This window comes from Oncorhynchus mykiss, chromosome 6 (genome assembly GCF_057628025.1).
Source record: "Oncorhynchus mykiss isolate SJ-2025 chromosome 6, ASM5762802v1, whole genome shotgun sequence".
Classification (NCBI taxonomy): domain Eukaryota; kingdom Metazoa; phylum Chordata; class Actinopteri; order Salmoniformes; family Salmonidae; genus Oncorhynchus; species Oncorhynchus mykiss.
The window spans coordinates 32,656,336-32,680,217 of record NC_143027.1 but is presented as its reverse complement, the minus strand read 5'-3'; the positions used below and the strand labels follow the sequence as shown (position 1 = coordinate 32,680,217).

The 23,882-nt window shown below is 42.4% G+C and overlaps 1 protein-coding gene across 4 annotated transcripts in view; it reads right to left on the bottom strand.

Annotated features, from left to right (window-relative positions):
- The window catches only part of serinc5 (serine incorporator 5), a 54,861-nt gene that overhangs the window by 18,324 nt on the left and 12,655 nt on the right, over nt 1-23,882 (bottom strand). For 2 of the 4 annotated variants that reach the window (XM_036979923.2, XM_036979925.2), the window contains exons 2-4: nt 12,647-12,814; nt 680-858; nt 422-504 (exon numbers count right to left, since the gene is read on the bottom strand). In XM_036979923.2, the coding sequence (XP_036835818.1) occupies nt 422-504; nt 680-858; nt 12,647-12,814 (430 nt within the window). The remainder of the gene's footprint in view (nt 1-421; nt 505-679; nt 859-12,646; nt 12,815-23,882) is intronic. The other 2 variants (XM_036979924.2, XM_090237695.1) reach the window with 1 other exon arrangement.

Below are 23,882 nucleotides of genomic sequence, written 5' to 3'. Positions count from 1 at the left end.
GCAAAGCTAACCATCAAATATCTAATCTCTTGTTCCATATGTTCTGCAGGATGTGCACACTTAGCTGCTGCATAACTCCTCGTGTGTTGTCATCGCATAGACAACCACAGGGACTAGATTCTCAGGCACACATGCACACGGTAACTAAAGCCTGCAGCTGCACCGGTCCTCTCCTCTGAAGGGAGCAGATAACAGGCTCCCTCTCCTCTCTTTCTCTCTCTTTATTTCCATTCTCTCTTCTCTCAAAGCTGGTTAAGGAAAGGCATTACAAGTCAAGGACAGTCACGCTGACCTCTACAGGTAAGTATAGGTGACAGAGATTTGAGACTCCACAGTGTGATAGAGCAGAGCAGGGCTACGGTCTCTGTCCCCTCTGAGAGAACAAAGACTATAGACAGGAGAAGGATATAAGGGTCCATACCTTCCAGAAAGGTGTCCTGCTCTGGCAGGAAGAATCCTCCAACACAGCAGGCCAACAACACTATGAACTTCGGGAACCAAAACCTGTCAGAGAGAGAGAGAGAGAGAGAGAGAGAGAGACATAAACGTCACTACACACACACACACACACACACACACACACACACACACACACACACACACACACACACACACACACACACACACACACACACACACACACACACACACACACACACACACACACACACACACTTACCCATTGTGTATGGCGGCGCGGCAGCCGGTGGCAGAGTTGACTCGTAGGGTGAAGATACAGAAGAAGAAGAAGAAGCAGGCCATGCCGAAGCAGACCTTGTACACAGCAGAGTAACCCACCAAGATAGAGCAGTTCTCACCAGCATTCAGCTTCTCACACAGGTCACTGTAGAATGGGATCTACAACAGAGAGAGAGAGAGAGAGAGAGAGAGAGAGAGAGAGAGAGAGAGAGAGAGAGAGAGAGAGAGAGAGAGAGAGAGAGAGAGAGAGAGAGAGAGAGAGATCCGGAGGGCTTCATTTAACATGTGTTATATTTTCCCTGACTGTCTAGCTGCCAATCCCTGACCTTAGAGAGCCTTTTTATTTCTCTATTTGGTACAGTCAGGGTGTGATTTGGGTGGGCATTCTAGTTTGTCTATTTCTTTGTTGGCCGGGTATGGTTCCCAATCAGAGGCAGCTGTCTATCGTTGTCTCTGATTGGGGATCATACATATTTTCCCACCTTCAGTTGTGGGATCTTGTTTGTTTCTAGTTTCTTTCTGCACTGCATATAGCTTTACGTTCATTTTGCATTTCGTTGTTTTTTGGTGTCATTTAAAATGAAAGTATAATGTACGCCTACCACGCTGCCCCTTGGTCTCCTTCTAATAACGGACGTAACACTAGCTTTTGTTTTGATGACTGTTATCAAGCTAGACAGAGTAAAGATACTATAATGACTGTTATCAAGCTGGACAGAGTAAAGATACTATAATGACTGTTAACAAGCTGGACAGAGTAAAGATACTATAATGACTGTTATCAAGCTGGACAGAGTAAAGATACTATAATGACTGTTAACAAGCTGGACAGAGTAAAGAGACTATAATGACTGTTAGCTGGACAGAGTAAAGATACTATAATGACTGTTATCAAGCTGGACAGAGTAAAGAGACTATAATGACTGTTAACAAGCTGGACAGAGTAAAGAGACTATAATGACTGTTATCAAGCTGGACAGAGTAAAGAGACTATAATGACTGTTATCAAGCTGGACAGAGTAAATAGACTATAATGACTGTTATCAAGCTGGACAGAGTAAAGAGACTATAATGACTGTTATCAAGCTGGACAGAGTAAAGAGACTATAATGACTGTTATCAAGCTGGACAAAGTAAAGAGACTATAATGACTGTTAACAAGCTGGACAGAGTAAAGAGACTATAATGACTGTTATCAAGCTGGACAGAGTAAAGAGACTATAATGACTGTTATCAAGCTGGACAGAGTAAATAGACTATAATGACTGTTATCAAGCTGGACAGAGTAAAGAGACTATAATGACTGTTATCAAGCTGGACAGAGTAAAGAGACTATAATGACTGTTATCAAGCTGGACAGAGTAAAGATACTATAATGACTGTTAACAAGCTGGACAGAGTAAAGATACTATAATGACTGTTAACAAGCTGGACAGAGTAAAGATACTATAATGACTGTTAACAAGCTGGACAGAGTAAAGATACTATAATGACTGTTAACAAGCTGGACAGAGTAAAGATACTATACTGACTGTTATCAAGCTGGACAGAGTAAAGATACTATAATGACTGTTAACAAGCTGGACAGAGTAAAGATACTATAATGACTGTTATCAAGCTGGACAGAGTAAAGATACAATAATGACTGTTATCAAGCTGGACAGAGTAAAGAGACTATAATGACTGTTAACAAGCTGGACAGAGTAAAGATACTATAATGACTGTTAACAAGCTGGGCAGAGTAAAGATACTATAATGACTGTTAACAAGCTGGACAGAGTAAAGATACTATAATGACTGTTAACAAGCTGGACAGAGTAAAGAGACTATAATGACTGTTATCAAGCTGGACAGAGTAAAGAGACTATAATGACTGTTATCAAGCTGGACAGAGTAAATAGACTATAATGACTGTTATCAAGCTGGACAGAGTAAAGATACTATAATGACTGTTATCAAGCTGGACAGAGTAAAGAGACTATAATGACTGTTATCAAGCTGGACAGAGTAAAGAGACTATAATGACTGTTAACAAGCTGGACAGAGTAAAGAGAGTATAATGACTGTTATCAAGCTGGACAGAGTAAAGAGACTATAATGACTGTTATCAAGCTGGACAGAGTAAATAGACTATAATGACTGTTATCAAGCTGGACAGAGTAAAGAGACTATAATGACTGTTATCAAGCTGGACAGAGTAAAGAGACTATAATGACTGTTATCAAGCTGGACAGAGTAAAGATAGTATAATGACTGTTAACAAGCTGGACAGAGTAAAGATACTATAATGACTGTTAACAAGCTGGACAGAGTAAAGATACTATAATGACTGTTAACAAGCTGGACAGAGTAAAGATACTATAATGACTGTTAACAAGCTGGACAGAGTAAAGATACTATACTGACTGTTATCAAGCTGGACAGAGTAAAGATACTATAATGACTGTTAACAAGCTGGACAGAGTAAAGATACTATAATGACTGTTATCAAGCTGGACAGAGTAAAGATACTATAATGACTGTTATCAAGCTGGACGGAGTAAAGAGACTATAATGACTGTTAACAAGCTGGACAGAGTAAAGATACTATAATGACTGTTAACAAGCTGGACAGAGTAAAGATACTATAATGACTGTTATCAAGCTGGACAGAGTAAAGATACTATAATGACTGTTAACAAGCTGGACAGAGTAAAGATACTATAATGACTGTTATCAAGCTGGACAGAGTAAAGATACTATAATGACTGTTAACAAGCTGGACAGAGTAAAGAGACTATAATGACTGTTAGCTGGACAGAGTAAAGATACTATAATGACTGTTATCAAGCTGGACAGAGTAAAGAGACTATAATGACTGTTAACAAGCTGGACAGAGTAAAGAGACTATAATGACTGTTATCAAGCTGGACAGAGTAAAGAGACTATAATGACTGTTATCAAGCTGGACAGAGTAAATAGACTATAATGACTGTTATCAAGCTGGACAGAGTAAAGAGACTATAATGACTGTTATCAAGCTGGACAGAGTAAAGAGACTATAATGACTGTTATCAAGCTGGACAGAGTAAAGATACTATAATGACTGTTAACAAGCTGGACAGAGTAAAGATACTATAATGACTGTTAACAAGCTGGACAGAGTAAAGATACTATAATGACTGTTAACAAGCTGGACAGAGTAAAGAAACTATAATGACTGTTAACAAGCTGGACAGAGTAAAGATACTATAATGACTGTTAACAAGCTGGACAGAGTAAAGATACTATAATGACTGTTAACAAGCTGGACAGAGTAAAGAGACTATAATGACTGTTAGCTGGACAGAGTAAAGATACTATAATGACTGTTATCAAGCTGGACAGAGTAAAGATACTATACTGACTGTTATCAAGCTGGACAGAGTAAAGATACTATAATGACTGTTAACAAGCTGGACAGAGTAAAGATACTATAATGACTGTTATCAAGCTGGACAGAGTAAAGATACAATAATGACTGTTATCAAGCTGGACAGAGTAAAGAGACTATAATGACTGTTAACAAGCTGGACAGAGTAAAGATACTATAATGACTGTTAACAAGCTGGGCAGAGTAAAGATACTATAATGACTGTTAACAAGCTGGACAGAGTAAAGATACTATAATGACTGTTAACAAGCTGGACAGAGTAAAGATACTATAATGACTGTTATCAAGCTGGACAGAGTAAAGATACTATAATGACTGTTAACAAGCTGGACAGAGTAAAGAGACTATAATGACTGTTAACAAGCTGGACAGAGTAAAGAGACTATAATGACTGTTATCAAGCTGGACAGAGTAAAGAGACTATAATGACTGTTATCAAGCTGGACAGAGTAAATAGACTATAATGACTGTTATCAAGCTGGACAGAGTAAAGATACTATAATGACTGTTATCAAGCTGGACAGAGTAAAGAGACTATAATGACTGTTATCAAGCTGGACAGAGTAAAGAGACTATAATGACTGTTAACAAGCTGGACAGAGTAAAGAGAGTATAATGACTGTTATCAAGCTGGACAGAGTAAAGAGACTATAATGACTGTTATCAAGCTGGACAGAGTAAATAGACTATAATGACTGTTATCAAGCTGGACAGAGTAAAGAGACTATAATGACTGTTATCAAGCTGGACAGAGTAAAGAGACTATAATGACTTATCAAGCTGGACAGAGTAAAGATAGTATAATGACTGTTAACAAGCTGGACAGAGTAAAGATACTATAATGACTGTTAACAAGCTGGACAGAGTAAAGATACTATAATGACTGTTAACAAGCTGGACAGAGTAAAGATACTATAATGACTGTTAACAAGCTGGACAGAGTAAAGATACTATACTGACTGTTATCAAGCTGGACAGAGTAAAGATACTATAATGACTGTTAACAAGCTGGACAGAGTAAAGATACTATAATGACTGTTATCAAGCTGGACAGAGTAAAGATACTATAATGACTGTTATCAAGCTGGACGGAGTAAAGAGACTATAATGACTGTTAACAAGCTGGACAGAGTAAAGATACTATAATGACTGTTAACAAGCTGGACAGAGTAAAGATACTATAATGACTGTTATCAAGCTGGACAGAGTAAAGATACTATAATGACTGTTAACAAGCTGGACAGAGTAAAGATACTATAATGACTGTTATCAAGCTGGACAGAGTAAAGATACTATAATGACTGTTAACAAGCTGGACAGAGTAAAGAGACTATAATGACTGTTAGCTGGACAGAGTAAAGATACTATAATGACTGTTATCAAGCTGGACAGAGTAAAGAGACTATAATGACTGTTAACAAGCTGGACAGAGTAAAGAGACTATAATGACTGTTATCAAGCTGGACAGAGTAAAGAGACTATAATGACTGTTATCAAGCTGGACAGAGTAAATAGACTATAATGACTGTTATCAAGCTGGACAGAGTAAAGAGACTATAATGACTGTTATCAAGCTGGACAGAGTAAAGAGACTATAATGACTGTTATCAAGCTGGACAGAGTAAAGATACTATAATGACTGTTAACAAGCTGGACAGAGTAAAGATACTATAATGACTGTTAACAAGCTGGACAGAGTAAAGATACTATAATGACTGTTAACAAGCTGGACAGAGTAAAGAAACTATAATGACTGTTAACAAGCTGGACAGAGTAAAGATACTATAATGACTGTTAACAAGCTGGACAGAGTAAAGATACTATAATGACTGTTAACAAGCTGGACAGAGTAAAGATACTATAATGACTGTTAGCAAGCTGGACAGAGTAAAGATACTATAATGACTGTTAACAAGCTGGACAAAGTAAAGATACTATAATGACTGTTAACAAGCTGGACAGAGTAAAGATACTATAATGACTGTTAACAAGCTGGACAGAGTAAAGATACTATAATGACTGTTAACAAGCTGGACAGAGTAAAGATACTATAATGACTGTTAACAAGCTGGACAGAGTAAAGAGACTATAATGACTGTTAACAAGCTGGACAGAGTAAAGATACTATAATTACTGTTATCAAGCTGGACAGAGTAAAGAGACTATAATGACTGTTATCAAGCTGGACAGAGTAAAGATACTATAATGACTGTTATCAAGCTGGACAGAGTAAAGAGACTATAATGACTGTTATCAAGCTGGACAGAGTAAAGAGACTATAATGACTTATCAAGCTGGACAGAGTAAAGATACTATAATGACTGTTATCAAGCTGGACAGAGTAAAGATACTATAATGACTGTTATCAAGCTGGACAGAGTAAAGAGACTATAATGACTGTTATCAAGCTGGACAGAGTAAAGAGACTATAATGACTGTTATCAAGCTGGACAGAGTAAAGATACTATAATGACTGTTATCAAGCTGGACAGAGTAAAGAGACTATAATGACTGTTATCAAGCTGGACAGAGTAAAGAGACTATAATGACTGTTAACAAGCTGGACAGAGTAAAGATACTATAATGACTGTTATCAAGCTGGACAGAGTAAAGAGACTATAATGACTGTTATCAAGCTGGACAGAGTAAAGAGACTATAATGACTGTTATCAAGCTGGACAGAGTAAAGAGAATATAATGACTGTTATCAAGCTGGACAGAGTAAAGATACTATAATGACTGTTATGAAGCTGGACAGAGTAAAGATACTATAATGACTGTTATCAAGCTGGACAGAGTAAAGATACTATAATGACTGTTATCAAGCTGGACAGAGTAAAGATACTATAATTACTGTTATCAAGCTGGACAGAGTAAAGATACTATAATGACTGTTAACAAGCTGGACAGAGTAAAGAGACTATAATGACTGTTAACAAGCTGGACAGAGTAAAGATACTATAATGACTGTTAACAAGCTGGACAGAGTAAAGATACTATAATGACTGTTAGCAAGCTGGACAGAGTAAAGAGACTATAATGACTGTTAGCAAGCTGGACAGAGTAAAGCTACTATAATGACTGTTAACAAGCTGGACAGAGTAAAGAGACTATAATGACTGTTAACAAGCTGGACAGAGTAAAGATACTATAATGACTGTTATCAAGCTGGACAGAGTAAAGAGACTATAATGACTGTTATCAAGCTGGACAGAGTAAAGAGACTATAATGACTGTTATCAAGCTGGACAGAGTAAAGATACTATAATGACTGTTATCAAGCTGGACAGAGTAAAGAGACTATAATTACTGTTATCAAGCTGGACAGAGTAAAGAGACTACAATGACTGTTATCAAGCTGGACAGAGTAAAGAGACTATAATGACTGTTATCAAGCTGGACAGAGTAAAGATACTATAATGACTGTTATCAAGCTGGACAGAGTAAAGATACTATAATGACTGTTATCAAGCTGGACAGAGTAAAGAGACTATAATGACTGTTATCAAGCTGGACAGAGTAAAGAGACTATAATGACTGTTATCAAGCTGGACAGAGTAAAGAGACTATAATGACTGTTAACAAGCTGGACAGAGTAAAGAGACTATAATGACTGTTATCAAGCTGGACAGAGTAAAGATACTATAATGACTGTTATCGAGCTGGACAGAGTAAAGAGACTATAATGACTGTTATCAAGCTGGACAGAGTAAAGAGACTATAATGACTGTTATCAAGCTGGACAGAGTAAAGAGACTATAGATGTAGGTCCATTTCTACACTGTTTCAGTTTGGTTTTAGTCATTTTAATGTTGACTGAGATGTTTTGACTCCCCTGCTCTAGAGGAAGCAGGACGCCCTCAGGCTTCAGACAGTGTCGACCTAATAGGTTACATTCTGAGTGTCACACTTCTAATGGAACATGCAGCGACACCAACCCCTCTTTCTTTCCGACCTGTTACTGAGGCTGTCAGCCACAACAAACAAAGACATAGAGGAATAAATTACCAGCCTGCTCTCAGCAGAGACAACAAATGAAACAGAAAGAGCAGGAGAGAGAGAGAGAGAGAGAGAGAGAGAGAGAGAGAGAGAGAGAGAGAGAGAGAGAGAGAGAGAGAGAGAGAGAGAGAGAGAGAGAGAGAGAGAGAGAGAGAGAGAGAGAGAGAGAGAGAGAGAGAGCGAGAGAGAGAGAGCGAGAGAGAGAGAGAGAGAGAGAGAGAGAGAGAAAGAGAGAGAGAGAGAGAGAGAGAGAGAGCGAGAGCGAGAACTAGAGCGAGAGAGCGAGAGCTAGAGAGAGAGTGAGAACTAGAGAGAGAGAAAGCGAGAGATATTGAGAGAGCGCGCGCGAGAGAGAGAGCTAATGAGAGAGCTAGAGAGAGAGATAGCGAGAAAGAGAGAGAGAAAGCGAGAGAGAAGGAGTATGCCTATAGAAAGTGAATGAGAGTTAGAAAGCCAGAACAATAGTCACTTGAGTAATGTCTACGGGAAACCAAAAGAGCTGCTTCAACGCTGGGAGGAGGGAGACTCTAGAAAATATTTTAAACCAGCGTGGTTAAACCTCTGTAGCAGCGTACTGGTACACAAGTACTACGTACTACTGCTCTATCAAAACAAACTAACAAAAACCTTAAAATGTCCTTCAGTCTACGTCAATCAGGGCACCTAACTGTTCATCTTGGCAGATAATTGGTTGAGTCTGAAACCCCCAGCATGACTGTAATATCGTCAAGCAGTCACTGGATAGAGCTGTTAACTTCTGATGGTATAGGGGACGCTTGCGTCCCACTTGGCCAAAAGCCAGGGAAAATGCAGCGCGGCAAATTCAAATAAAATGATATAAAAATCAAACATTCATTAAATCACACATGTAAGATACTAAATTAAAGCTACACTCATTGTGAATCCAGCCAACATGTCAGATTTTAAAAAGCTATTATCTGATGATCGCACAACAGTAAAGAGGGTAGCATATTTCAACCCTGCAGGCGCTACACAAAACGCAGAAATAAAATATAAAACATGCATTACCTTTGACAAGCTTCTTTTGATGGCACTCCAATATGTCCCATAAACATCACAATTGGTCCTTTTGTTCAATTAATTCCGTCCATATATACCCAAAATGTCAATTTATTTGGCGCGTTTGATCCAGAAAAAAAACTGAACAGACAGAGACCACAAAAAAAAGAATCTGAACGGTTAGTCCTCTGGGTTTTGCCTGCTACATAAGTTCTGTTATACTCACAGACATGATTCAAACAGTTTTAGAAACTTCAGAGTGTTTTCTATCCAAATATACTAATAATATGCATATCTTATATTCTTGGCATGAGTAGCAGGAAGTTGGAATTGGGCACGCTATTTATCCAAAAGTGAAAATGCTGCCCCCTATACATTAAGAAGTTAAAGTGCAGCACCACAGCCACTGCAGACAAAGCGTAGTAGGATACAGGAGCAGTAGGATACAGAGTAGTAGGATACAGAGTAGCATACAGACTAGTAGGATACAGAGTAGGAGGATACAGAGTAGTAGGATACAGAGTAGTAGGATACAGAGTAGTAAGATACAGAGTAGTAGGACACAGAGTAGTAGGATACAGTGTAGTAGGATACAGTGTAGTAGGATACAGAGTAGTACGATACAGAGTAGTACGATACAGAGTAGTACGATACAGAGTAGGATACAGAGTAATAGGATAGAGAGTAGTAGGATACATAGTAGGATACAGAGTAGTAGGACACAGAGTAGTAAGATACAGAGTAGTAGGATACAGCGTAGTAGGATTTAGTGTAGTAGGATACAGAGTGGTAGGATACAGAGTAGTAGGATACAGTGTAGTAGGATACAGTGTAGTAGGATACAGAATAGTACGATACAGAGTAGTACGATACAGAGTAGTAGGATACAGAGTAATAGGATAGAGAGTAGTAGGATACATAGTAGGATACAGAGTAGTAGGACACAGAAGGGTAGGATGTTCACTATGTTGTGTAGTAAGCTGTAAGTAGCCCGTGTGCCTCACCCTAATAATTGTGTAGTGGTTTTGCTGACATGCATGTTTGCCCCACCAAGATTTACATGCTAAAATCGCCAATGGTGTGTTCGTGTGTGCAAGTGTGTGTGTGTGTGTGTGTGTGTGTGTGTGAAACATCTGTTTCATATGGAGATACAAAGCAAGGGGTATGCTCTATACAGAGAGAGAGAGAGACATAGAGAGAGAGAGACATATAGAGAGAGAGAGACCTAGAGAGAGACCTAGAGAGAGAGACATATAGAGAGAGAGAGACCTAGAGAGAGACCTAGAGAGAGACCTAGAGAGAGAGACATATAGAGAAACATAGAGAGAGAGAGACATATAGAGAGACATAGAGAGAGAAAGAGACCCAGAAAGAGAGACACAGACAGACATAGAGAGAGCGAGAGCGAGAGAGTCTTTGACAGCTCTATCAGTGGTAGAGTAGTCCCAATCAGTGCCATAGTAAAACAGTCTGATTGGTCTGAGTGGTGGTCAACTTGGAAATACAATAGGGAGAGGAAAAGAGATCTCACTGACGCTCACTCTGCCCTACTTTGGTCTTATAATATGATAGTTATTATATAGCCAGTGTTGTATAGAGCCATTGATCACCCGAATTCCCTTCCATCTCAAATGACTCAAGCAAACAGCAAAATTATCTTTAAAAAAACAATACAACAACACCTCACAAAACAATGCCTGTCTGGCCTATGTACAGATATGTAGTAATGTAAGTCTGTAATGTCTATGTTCATGTTTTTAAATGTTGGCGTCGGCTAATGGGGATCCCAATACAATTGAATAGTTAATATGATAAACAATTAGTGTTATTTCCTAGAACTAAAGCTGGTTATAGTTTTCATCCAAAACCATGTTGATCTTGTGTGTCACTGCTGCACTCTCTACAGACCATGTCAAGAAGAGTGACACGCTCTCCTATTTACCAAGCCAGATGACACGTAGAAAAGTGTTGTAATAGTATTTTGTTACAATGAGGCATAATAACATCCCCATCGGAGAGACAGAGAAAGATAACATAATTAGCTCATGAAGGGCTAGGCTCATTTTAGAGGGAATCTCATCCAGAAGGGAAACCCCCTACTGCAGCTCCTGGCCCATCTCCAGCTCCCGACCCAGCTCCTGACCCAGCTCCTGACCCAGCTCCTGACCAAGCTCCTGACCCAGCTCCTGACCCAGCTCCTGAGCTAGCTCCCGACCCAGCTCCCGACCCAGCTCCTGACCCAGCTCCCGACCAAGCTCCTGACCCAGCTCCCGTGGATCAAACAAACAGAGCGCTGCTAAGACTTTTCTCCATAATAACAACTGGCTAAGAGTCCACAGAGAGGATCAGTCTGGGGCAGTAAAGCCATTCGGAAAGTGGCAGCTTTCTCACAGCAAAGACAGAACACCATAATACTGAAGAAAGAGAAGCACACACCCAGGAAACGCTGAATAGCACCGTGGCGTTCCCTCTTTCACTCAGCTCCCTAGTCCCTACCCTCCCTCTGTGAATAATAACCACCTCGCAGCCTCACACCTGTGGCCTTCACCTGCCCATGTGGAGACTGGAGCCCTCTGTACTAACTGAGCTGGGGCCGACAGAGAATGAAGCATTAACTTGGTAGAGTATCCTGATAAATAGATGTAGCCTACAGTACATGGACATATATTTGGAATAACTGAGCTAGGGTGTAGTAACTGACCTGTGGGGTTTACTGTACATGCCACGTTCCTCTTGTAGTCAGGAGTGAACTGGCAGCAGGACAGAGCACACTGAGGGAGGCTGTAACTCTGTGTTAGCCCCCGTGGCAGCCTGCACTAAACTAGGCCATCCTAACTACCGTACAATTACACACACAGGAAATGACACACAGCAGCCTTTTCCATAGAACCGCTCCACTCTTCCAGGGAAGGCTTTATTACAGGGTTGATGTGGAGTTTAGAGCGTCCAAAACTATTCTAGAGATTTACTGGGTCTCTGTGCCTAAAACAACATCAAGGCCGGATACGAGACAAGACCAGACATTTAGGTGGTGTGAGCATGTTTCATGTGTGTGAGCATGCATGTAGAGCAGAGTATGTGTGTGTGTGTGTGTGTGTGCGGGTGTGTGTGTGTGTGTGTGTGTGTGTGTGTGTGTGTGTGTGTGTGTGTGTGTGTGTGTGTGTGCGTGCGTGCGTGTAGAGCAGAGTGTGTGTGTGTGTGTGTGTGTGTGTGTGTGTGTGTGTGTGTGTGCGGGTGTGTGTGTGTGTGTGTGTGTGTGTGTGTGTGCGTGCGTGCGTGTAGAGCAGAGTGTGTGTGTGTGTGTGCGTGCGTGCGTGTGTGTGTGTGCGCGCGGGTGTGTGTGTGTGTGTGTGTGTGTGTGTGCGCGCGGGTGTGTGTGTGTGTGTGCGTGCGGGTGTGTGTGTGTGTGTGTGTGTGTGTGTGTGTGTGTGTGTGTGTGTGTGTGTGTGTGGGTGTGTGTGTGTGTGTGTGTGCGTGCGGGTGTGACTGTCTACATGCGATCGTCCGCATACTCACGTGGTCCCTCATCTCCTGCTCCACGGTGGGTGACATCATGACGACACAGATGACGGTGACGAGGAGGAAGTAGAGGGCATACATGAAGCGTGTCGATGTGGACTGCTTGATTTTAGGACAGCAGCCACAACAACAGGAGCAGCCTGCCGAGCCACAGCAGCACGCCAGCTACACCAGGAGAGAGGAGGAGAGGCACCGATACAGTAGAATGTCATTATGCTCAATACCATTATGGGGCGGTATCCCCGACACAGATTATACCTCGTCCTGGATTAAAAAGCATTTTCAAAGGAGATTCTCCATTGAGATAAAAAAAATAAGTTATGTCCAGCACTAGGCTTCATCTGTGAAGGGGGAATCCATCCCTATAACAATGTAATCAGACCCAGTAACTTCTGCTTACAACTCAAGGAGGGGAAATGCACTGCACAGAGAGAGGGAGGAGGGGGGCCTTGATGCAGCTAAGTGGTTGAGCCTGGCAACAGGGTTTAGAGCAGTAGCAGCTTCAGCAGAACCCTGGCTGGTAGAGTACAGAGCACGACAGGGTTCGATACTGCAGTCGCATTTGTGACTGTTTGGCTTGGCAGTGCGACACACATTTTAAATTGGTTCGAGGGTCCCAGTGAAAAAAAATACCGTTTTTTAAAATTTTATTCCTGATTTATTCAACCGGTAATGTGCAATTAACCAAAATTAAACCAACTTTCTGAAAAGGCAACAAAGGCAGAGGGATGCTCCTGTCTGTGTGTGTAAGGGCTCGACATATAGGGAGGATTTGAAACCCTCTGGCCCGGTCTATCATCCCCGTCAGTGTGCAGCTTGGGCCAGTGAAGGAATATACTGTAATAATGTCATTTTTAATCTAGGCTATATAATTGATTCAAAAACAGATGGATTCCCGAAGCTGTTTGCTTGCTATGTCGAGAGAGACGCACCATATCTTCGCCAAACCCCCCTCCCCTTCTTCTTGATGCAACGTTTTAAATTATACTCAAGAAACATTATCTTCACACATATTTTAGAGGCTGGTGAAGTATTTTGAATGATATTATTTAGATAATTTTGATGAAACATCAATTTACTTTAGGGCAATCCACCATCCTAACGGTGCACTGTGCACCTGCCAACTTTCCTTTCCAATTCGCAAGAGGCTGAAACCAGAGAGCTGTACAGGGGCACAACTTTGGTGGGGAGGACTTTGTTTTCTTCATTTTATGATTATTATTTTACACTGCAAACAGCCTACCCGATCGCTTGGAGACGTCCCCATGGTCCTAAAGCACACACCGTTTTGCTTCACATTCCAATTCTAAAATGCAATTTCAGAATTGGGGGGCATGTCCCCACCATACCCAGTGAATCTATATATAATGGGTCTATATATAATGATGAGATCATCATGTCTCCGCCCTAACAATGGCAGTCTTTGTCCTAAAGGCGGGAAGGCAGGTGACAAGCTTAAGTCTGCACATTATTCCCATATAAACTAGTTGGGCTTACATTGGACAGATTTTGTGGAAAGTGAGCCCTCTCGCTTTGCCTCTTCCTCTCTGCTGACACTATATCACCGGAGAAAGCATCCAAACGAGCGAAAACAGCGCCCAATGTATCTGATGCTGTCTGGCCAGGAATAGCATGACAAGCCATATTCTTTTGGTCCAGACAGCATCAGATACATGGTCAACACATACTGAGACAGACAGGCGCTGAGATTGATGCGTTTTTCTGTCGGACGCGCCTCTGTCAAATAAATGACCAATATTTTATTTGGAAAGGCAATGAGGTACCGTAAGGCGGGCCAAGGCCCCTAAGGCCTGCCCATAATGCCAGGCCTGGTTGAATATTTACAATGTGCAATTCAGTCATCATGGAATAGCCTACCTTGAAAATCAGACATTGCTGCAGTTGATATCTCAGATAGGGTGGAGTGAGGAACTAAGACGGTTTTATAAATAAGCATCTACCAGTTGGTCATTAGCACTGGAACAGAACACATCAGACCGTTACAAACACATGCGTTTTACTGCGTAGGGTTAGATAGACTGGCTTGTGTCCCTTTTGTATTACAAACAGATTATGCAACAGACAGAGGCATCTCAGATGGTAGGATAGTTTACTCCCATATAATAGACTATGTCACAAACTCTGTAGGCTTCTGTAAGAGAGACATGAGAGGAAAAGACAGGCATGGGATCAGAAAAGGATCTTGTGCACACTGTTTTTGTCCCCCAGTACTGAAGCTCAGTGCAAACCCACCCTAACTTCCTCATCACATCTGTGTGTATTCTGTAGGATCTATTGGAAATCTTTAGGCTAGAGAACGGAACAGCAAGAGGGTGGGGCTCTAACTAGAGGAATAAAGGAGAGTATCTCAGTATGGTGTATAATTATCCAGCTCCCTCCTTCAGAAAAGAAGACAAGGCCTCTGCTTTATGAGAGCAGTTAGACAGAACAGGCCCATCTCTGTGTGGTGATTGGTAGCTTCAGAGGCTTCAGTTTCAACAGCACGGGTTTGATGGGTAGGAGAATCAGCCCCCTCCTGTACACCCTATTCACCTATGACTGCATTGCCACACGTCTCCAACTCAATTTTCAAGTTTTCCGACGATACAACAGTGGTATGTACGCCTGATTACCAACAACGAGGAGAGCCCTCACAGAGTGGTGCCAGGAAAATAACCTCTCCCTTAAATTTAAAACGAGCTGATCGGGGACTTCAGGAGACATCCACATCGATGGGGGAGCAGAGGAGAGGGTCAAAAACGTCAAGTTCGACAACCTGAAATGGTTCCTTCACACAGACAGTGTGGTGAAGAAGGCGCAACAGAACCTCTTCAACATCAGGAGGCTGAAAGAATTTGGCTTGGCCCCGGGCCATAAGACCCTCACAAACTTCTACAGAGAGCATCCTGTCGGGCTGTATCACCGCCTGGTACGGCAATTGCACCCACCGCAACCACAGGGCTCTCCAGAGGGTGGTGTGGTTAGCTCAACACAATATCAGGGGCACACTGCCTGTCCACCAGGACATCTACAGCACTCAGTGTCACAGGAAGGCCAAGATGATCATCAAGGACCCCAGCCACAGCCTGTTCACACGCTACCATCTAGAAGGCAGAGACGGTACAGGTGCATCAAAGTTAGGACCAAGAGACTGGTAAACAGCTTCTATCTTCCACCACTAGTCGGCCTCTGCCCAGTACCCTGACCTGAACTTCAGACACTGTCACTAGCCGGCTACTACGTCTACCCTGTACCTTAGTGACCGCTGCCCTATGTACAGTACATACCCTACAGTCATTAGGTTTGCAAAGGGTCGGAAACTTTCCGGGAAATTTTCGGAAACTTTCCATGGGAAGGTAAGCCCAGGAATTTGGGGAATTTTTCCTAAATTCCTCAAAAAAAGTTAGCTTATAACAGTGAACCTTTTTTGTGGGATACACATAAGGCAACTCTAGGTCTTGTGGCATATTTTGTTAAACTATCCTCAATTCAATGGAGTTGCAACCCTCTGCATGCACAATGCATTCTTCCATCACATGTACAGCTGATTTTCAAGATCTTGCACACTAATAAGATGCTATTGAGCCCACACTACTACACTGTCTGAGCCAAGGACTACATGCTTTCTGGCCAGTTTTGATTACAATACTGGGTGGGGTGAATATATTTTATATGACATGCATGATTGTTTGTTAACTAGTAAATAGTAGCCTACAGCAAAGTGTGTTTAAATAATTTCAAACTTGTTAACAACTTCTGCTAGTTAGGTTTTGCTACCATGTGGGTTTTAGCTTGCTTGAGCCTTCTAACTGAGGAGTGTTAATTCACCTGTTTCCATACACATTTCATTTTAAAACATGTATCTTACAAAGGAGTTGTTTAATCTAACTGTTTAACTATTTATCTGTACATGGAATTGTATTTTTTATTTGTTTTAGTAATTTCTTTCTAATCTTTACAGGAAAATTCCACGGGCACTATCTGATGTGTGGAGACATTTAACTGCAGCTAATGTAGAAGGAAAAGCTGTGTACATTTGCAAATACTGTGCCAGATCATATGTGAAGAATGTAACAAGTTGCAGAATCATCTGGCCAAGTGCATAAAGTCCCCTCTGCGCTCACAACAAGCAACCTCTGACAAAAGTACTTCTACTTCTATTCAAGGTGAAAATGATGAATCAGATACCTTATCGATAGCAACAGCTCATGTTCTTCCTGGAATCAGAAGGTTTTGGAGGAAGGTAGTAAGAGAAATGCTGATGAATGTCTTGCTCGAGCTGTGTATGCAACTGGTTCACCTCTGATGCGCACAGGCAATGTGTATTGGAAGAGATTTCTTAATTTTCTTCGCCCAGCATACACCCCTTCAAGCAGACATTATATATTTACTAATTTGCTGGATGCAGAGTTCACAACAATGGATACACTCTACAAGAGAGCCAAAGAAATGGTTAGGTATGTGAAGGGTCATCAAGTTATAGCAGCAATCTACCTCACCAAGCAAAGTGAGAAGAATAAGAGCATCACATTGAAACTGTCCAGCAACATCCGTTGGGGTGGTTTCACAGCCTCCTGGAGGAGAAAGAGTCTCTCCAAGAAATGGCCATATCACAGTCTGCTGATATGGACAGCCCCATCAAGAGGATCCTCCTGTATAATGTATTTTAGGAGAGAGTGGTAAGCAGCCTGAAACTCCTGAAACCTGTAGCAGTAGCCATTGCACGGATTGAGGGAGACAATGCCATCCTGTCTGATGTTCACTCTGCTTGCAGATGTAAGAGAAGAAATCCGTTCGGCCCTGCCCACTTCACTGTTGGTCCAAGCAGAGGAAACTGCACTTCTGAAATACATCAAAAAGCGTGAATACTTCTGCCTGAATCCCATACACGCCGCAACGTACATGTTGGACCCCAAGCATGCTGGCAAGAGCATCCTGTCTGGTGCAGAGATCAACAAGGCCTATGGTGTCATCACTACCGTGTCTCGCCACCTTGGCCTGGTTCTTGGCAGTCTGGTGAAGTACACTTCCCAGCAAGGGCTTTGGGATGGAGATGTAATATGGCATCTATCGTCAAAACATATCTCATCAGCCACCTGGTGGAAGGGACTTTGTGGATCTGAGGCTCTTTCCCCTGTTGCCTCCATCATCCTCCAAATCCCACCAACATCAGATGCCTCAGAGCGCAACTGGTGCTTTTTTGGGAAAACACACACCAAAGCATGCAACAGGTTGACCAATACAAGGATTGAAAAATTGGTGGCAATCCAGACAAATTTTAGGCTCTTTGAGCCTGACAACGAGCCATCCTCAACAAGGTTGGAAAGTGACAGTGAAGATGAGGCCTCAGAGGCTGACTCTGACACCTCTCGAGGTGAAATTTAATGTTCAAGAGGTGGACATTGAGAAGGTCCAGGGAGAAGACATGGAAGCCTGAGAGGATAACAACCAAAGCTTTAGTTTCTAGACTATAATTTTACAGATGTATGTTGAAAACATTTTTGGGAGATGCGAAGGATCATTGGGGATCAGTCAATCTTCCCTTTCTTTTGTTGTTCAGTGAAATCCTCCCATGTGAAGAGTCAACTCATTTAATTAAAGTTCAATTCGTAACTAAATTATTATTTAAATTTTTCTATTGGAAGATTTTAATAATTTGCAATTATGTCTACTTATGATAAGTTAAAAGGTTAAAAGGTTTATATTTGTCTCCATATGATATGGTAAATATATCCAATGCAAAAAAACATTTAAATAGTGGTAATATTAATTTGCATATATTTCCGTTAAATTTCCATATATTTTTGCTAATTCCCACGGAAAGTTTCCACCTCTGAATATTCCCCAAAATGTGCAACCCTAACAGTCACTGGTCACTTTAAAGTTGACATACTGTTGACCCACTTTATATGTACAGTATTGTGTAGCTCACTCTAATATACAGTATCTACTGCTGTACATATGATTCCTAGGACATATAGTGCAAATTCATCCGGTGTAGATACGTAAAGATTGCATTTGGATTACTGTTACAGTGCTATTTGGACTGTTAATTGGATTCGTTCCTTGTTGTTCTTTCTACTTTTTAGTTGATTATGTGTGTACCTGTTTGACATTTTACTGCTGCACCCGCTATAACATCTGCTAAACTGTGTACGTGACCAAATTCTTTCAGATCTACCAGTGTATGGGGTATTACAGGAAGTGTCAACGAGTGGGGGCTGGAGGTAATGTGCAGGATATTGTGTAGAGGTAGGGAGTTGATTTTGGGCCTAAATCCTCTACTACACTACACAGGACTAAATGGGATTAGTTCCTCTCTTTGATAATAATTAATTAGGCAACACAGACTCAAGAAGTGGAGTAGAAAAAGGGTTGAGTGGGTGTTGGCTGTCTTTAGTGAGTGTGTATTTAGCCGTTTAGCTAATCTAATAGAGCCAGTGTATGGGGACGCTCTAACACTAACACAGTGGTACGAACAGACAATGAGGGGGCTAGAGGAGCTAAGTGGGGCTGAGTGAATAGCTAGCTACCGTACCGAGGCATTCCACAGCACACAGAGACAATGGAGATGCCATGACAACCAACTCTGACCCTCCCCGCCCTTCAGGTGGTCTGCCTGTATGTTTGGAAGCCCCCGTTCAGACAATATTAGCAGCCAGCCTGCCAAACTATTACCCCTCAATCTGTAGCCATCCACCCCTCATCCCAACCACACCACCCTCATACCCCCCTCCACACACTCACACGCAATCACACACACTACACCCACAAAGGGTTACATGGCAAGGCTACCAGTTCTACAAAAAGCCTACACAACCACACTCCTCTTCCAATGACACCACACCAACCCCCACTGTGACTCAACCATCGCTGGACCCTAGGGACAATGACAACTCTCTCTCTCCCTTTCTGTTATACTCTCCCTCTCTTACTCCCTCTCCCATCCTTCAGCTGTCCCAGGAGTTAGGGGTGGAATGGGATAGCCCCTTCCCTAAAGGGGTCGGTAAACTAGAGACCCTGCCCTGTTGTTCTCACACAAAGACGCACACAGTCCCACACATGCGTGAATACATACGTCCACGCACAAACCCACACACACCGTCTCCCATTTTCCTCTGTGTAAAACCAGTGGGCCACTCAGAGCTTTAGTATAATGGGATGCTTGGCCTTGGATTTACTTCATTCAGTGCATTCCATGTAAAAAGTCCCATGAGCACTAACGTGAAGTTCATAGAAGCACATCAAACTTGGTGTAAAATGAAAGCTAAGAGTCTATATGTTTTAGAAATTAAGGCATATATCATTTTTTTCCAAATTTTATGTTAAAAAAAATGGGAATAGATGAATGCTTTGATTTCTGGTCAAACAGATGGTCTTAAAAAACATCTAGCAGACAAAATCTTCAAAGGTATTAAAAATACATCAAAACTAGGCTTGGGCGATAAACCGTTTATTCCGTATACCGGGGTATTTCAAAATACTGACTGTATGATTTTCAATACTGTAAAAAAAATATTAATTAAAAACATACAGTACCAGTGAAACATTTGGAAACACCTACTCATTCAATGTTTTTATTTATTTTTACTATTTTTTACATTGTAGAATAATAGTGAAGACAAACTATGAGATAACACATATGGAATCATGTAGTAACCAAAAAAGTGTTAAACAAATCGACATTTATTTTATATTTGAGATTTTTCAAAGTATCAACCCTTTGCCTTGGTGACAGCTTTGCACACTCTTGCACATTCTCTCAACCAGCTTCTTGAGGTAGTCACCTGGAATCCATTTCAATTAACAGGTGTGCCTTGTGTGGTGGCCTTTTTCTGCTTTACCAAATGAGGAGAGTTACAAACTACACACCAGTCGGAGTTACACTTAAACTACATATTTGTTTATTAAGAGCTTTGCAATAGTCCTTTTTGACTTTCAATGATGCGCTATCTCTAATGAACCATTGAAAAGTCCCACCAGAAAAGTACAAAGATCTGTTATAGCCAAAATACACCCCTCTTAACTTACATGACGAACCACAGATCTGAGGAACTGTTCACAAAGAAATACTTTTTCTTGAGAAAGGAGTATCCCTTAGCCAGATAACATTCACTATTATCGTTCAGTTTGGTCCCTCAGCCGACACTTGGCATTGCGCATGGTGACCTTAGGCTTGTGTGCGACTACTTGTCCATGGAAACCTATTTCACTGACATTGCTTCAAGAGGCAGTTTGGAACTCGGTAGTGAGTGTTGCAACCCAGGACAGACAATTTTTACACGCTACACACTTCAGCAATCAGTGGTCCAGTTCTGTGAGCTTGTGTGGCCTACCCCTTCGCAACTGAGCCGTTGTTGCTCCTTGACGTTTCCATATACAACTGCACTTACAGTTGACCAGGGCAGAAACTTGACGAACTGACTTGTTGGAAAGATGTCATCCTATGACGGTGCCACATTGAAAGTCACTAAGCTCTTCAGTAAGGTCGTTCTACTGCCAATGTTTGACTGTGGAGATTGCATGGCTGTGCACTCGATTTTATACACTTGTCGGCAATGGGTGTGGCTGAAATAGCCGAATCCACTAATTTGACGTGGTGTCCACATACTTTTGTATATATATAACAAGTGACATCAATAGGGGATCATAGCTTTCACCAGGTTTCAACTGATCAGTCAGTGTCTTGGAAAGAGCAGGCATTCATAATGTTTTGCATGCTCAGTGTACACACTGCATTTAGACATCATTACAAAATTGAGGGCTTGAAAAAGAATGAATCAGCAGGTTGACACAACAACAACAGACAGATGAGTGTGTGAAACCCACAGCTGTTCCCAGGTCGAGGGATATCTCTAACACTATGAGATACCACTACAGGACTGAGATAGCAACAAAATAGCACACACACACACACACACACACACACAAACAAAGGTCAAACCCAGACCGTGAAACAATAAGCAGAACACAACACCGGCAAATCAGGATAGGACTGTATCTGAACACAACAGTTACATGTAAAGTCATGCTATGGTTACATCAAGCCAGCCAGCATCCCCGTTTTACGAAAACATTTGCAGCAACCCCACCCTTAAACTACTTCCCATGGCTATGACCCTCTCCCTCCCTCGCTTTGTGTCTGCAGAGAACGAGAGAGGATGTGTGTTACGGTGCGTGAATGAGGACCCAAAAGCGAATTAACGTAAACAGAGCTTCTTTAATAACAAAACAATCACCAGGCTCCTCCTGTGAAGAAGAGACAGAGGAAACAGGAGGGATAGCAGACATTAAACATTTCACATGACAAGAGACGTTCCAGGAGAGGATAGAATTACTAGACCAATTAATGGAAGGATTATGACAAACTAGCCAGGGATGGCCCAAAACAACAGGTGTAAAAGGTGAACGAAAAATTAAAAAAGAAATGGTTTCGCTATGATTACCAGAAACAGTGAGGGTTAAAGGTAGCGTCTCACGCTGAATCCTGGGGAGAGGACTACCATCCAGGGCGAACAAGGCCGTGGACTCCTTTAACTGTCTGAGAGGAATGTCATGTTCCCGAGCCCAGGTCTCGTCCATAAAACAGCCCTCCGCCCCAGAGTCTATTAAGGCACTGCAGGAAGCTGACGAACCGGTCCAGCGTAGATGGACCGACAAGGTAGTGCAGGATCTTGAAGGAGAGACAGGAGTAGTAGCGCTCACCAGTAGCCCTCCGCTTACTGATGAGCTCTGGCTTTTACTGGACATGAAGTGACAAAATGACCAGCAGAACCGCAATAGAGACAGAGGCGGTTGGTGATTCTCCGTTCCCTCTCCTTAGTCGAGATGCGGATACCTCCCAGCTGCATAGGCTCAGCACCCGAGCCGGCAGAGGAAGATGGTAGTGATGCGGAGAGGGGGGCAACGGAGAACGCGAGCTCCTTTCCACGAGCTCGGTGACGAAGATCAACCCGTCGCTCAATGCGAATAGCGAGTTCAATCAAGGAATCCACGCTGGAAGGAACCTCCCGGGAGAGAATCTCATCCTTTACCTCTGCGCAGAGACCCTCCAGAAAACGAGCGAGCAAAGCCGGCTCGTTCCAGCCACTGGAGGCAGCAAGAGTGCGAAACTCAATAGAGTAGTCTGTTATGGATCGATTACCCTGACATAGGGAAGACAGGGCCCTGGAAGCCTCCTCCCCAAAAACAGATCGATCAAAAACCCGTATCATCTCCTCCTTAAAGTCCTGATACTGGTTAGTACACTCAGCCCTTGCCTCCCAGATTGCCGTGCCCCACTCACGAGCCCGTCCAGTAAGGAGAGATATGACGTAGGCGACACGAGCAGTGCTCCTGGAGTAAGTGTTGGGCTGGAGAGAAAACACAATATCACACTGGGTGAGGAACGAGCGGCATTCAGTGGGCTCCCCAGAGTAACACGGCGGGTTATTGATTCTGGGCTCCGGAGATTCGAAAGCCCTGGAAGTGGCCGGTGGATCGAGGCGGAGATGGTGAACCTGTTCTGTGAGGTTGGAGACTTGGGTGGCCAGGGTCTCAACGGCATGTCGAGCAGCAGACAATTCCTGCTTGTGTCTGCCTAGCATCGCTCCCTGGATCTCGACGGCTGAGTGGAGAGGATCCGAAGTCGCTGGGTCCATTCTTGGTCGGATTCTTCTGTTACGGTGCGTGAATGAGGACCCAAAAGCGAATTAACGTAAACAGAGCTTCTTTAATAACAAAACAAAACTTAGGCTCAGATGGACCGGCAGGTTCCGACAGGACAGGACAAGGTTGCAGCAAACATGACGATAGTCTGGTTCAGGCATGAACAACACAAACAAGAATCCGACAAAGACAGGAGCAGAAACAGAGAGAGATATAGAGGACTAATCAGAGGGAAAAAGGGAACAGGTGGGAAAAGGGGTGACGAGGTAGTTAGGAGGAGACAAGGCACAGCTGGGGGAAAGAGGGGGAGAAAAGGTAACCTAACAACGACCAGCAGAGGGAGACAGGGTGAAGGGAAAGGACAGAAACAAGACACAACATGACAGTACATGACAGTGTGACCACATACAGAAACCCAGGAAGACAAAGACAGAAGGCTGAGACACACACACACACACACACACACACACACACGGGCCGACAGAGTTATGAGCCAGGGCTAGGGGTAGTATAGAGTAGAGTTGACCTGTGCCACTTTCTCCCCTGACTGACAGCAGCTCCATTTTCTCTATAGCTAGGCAGCTAC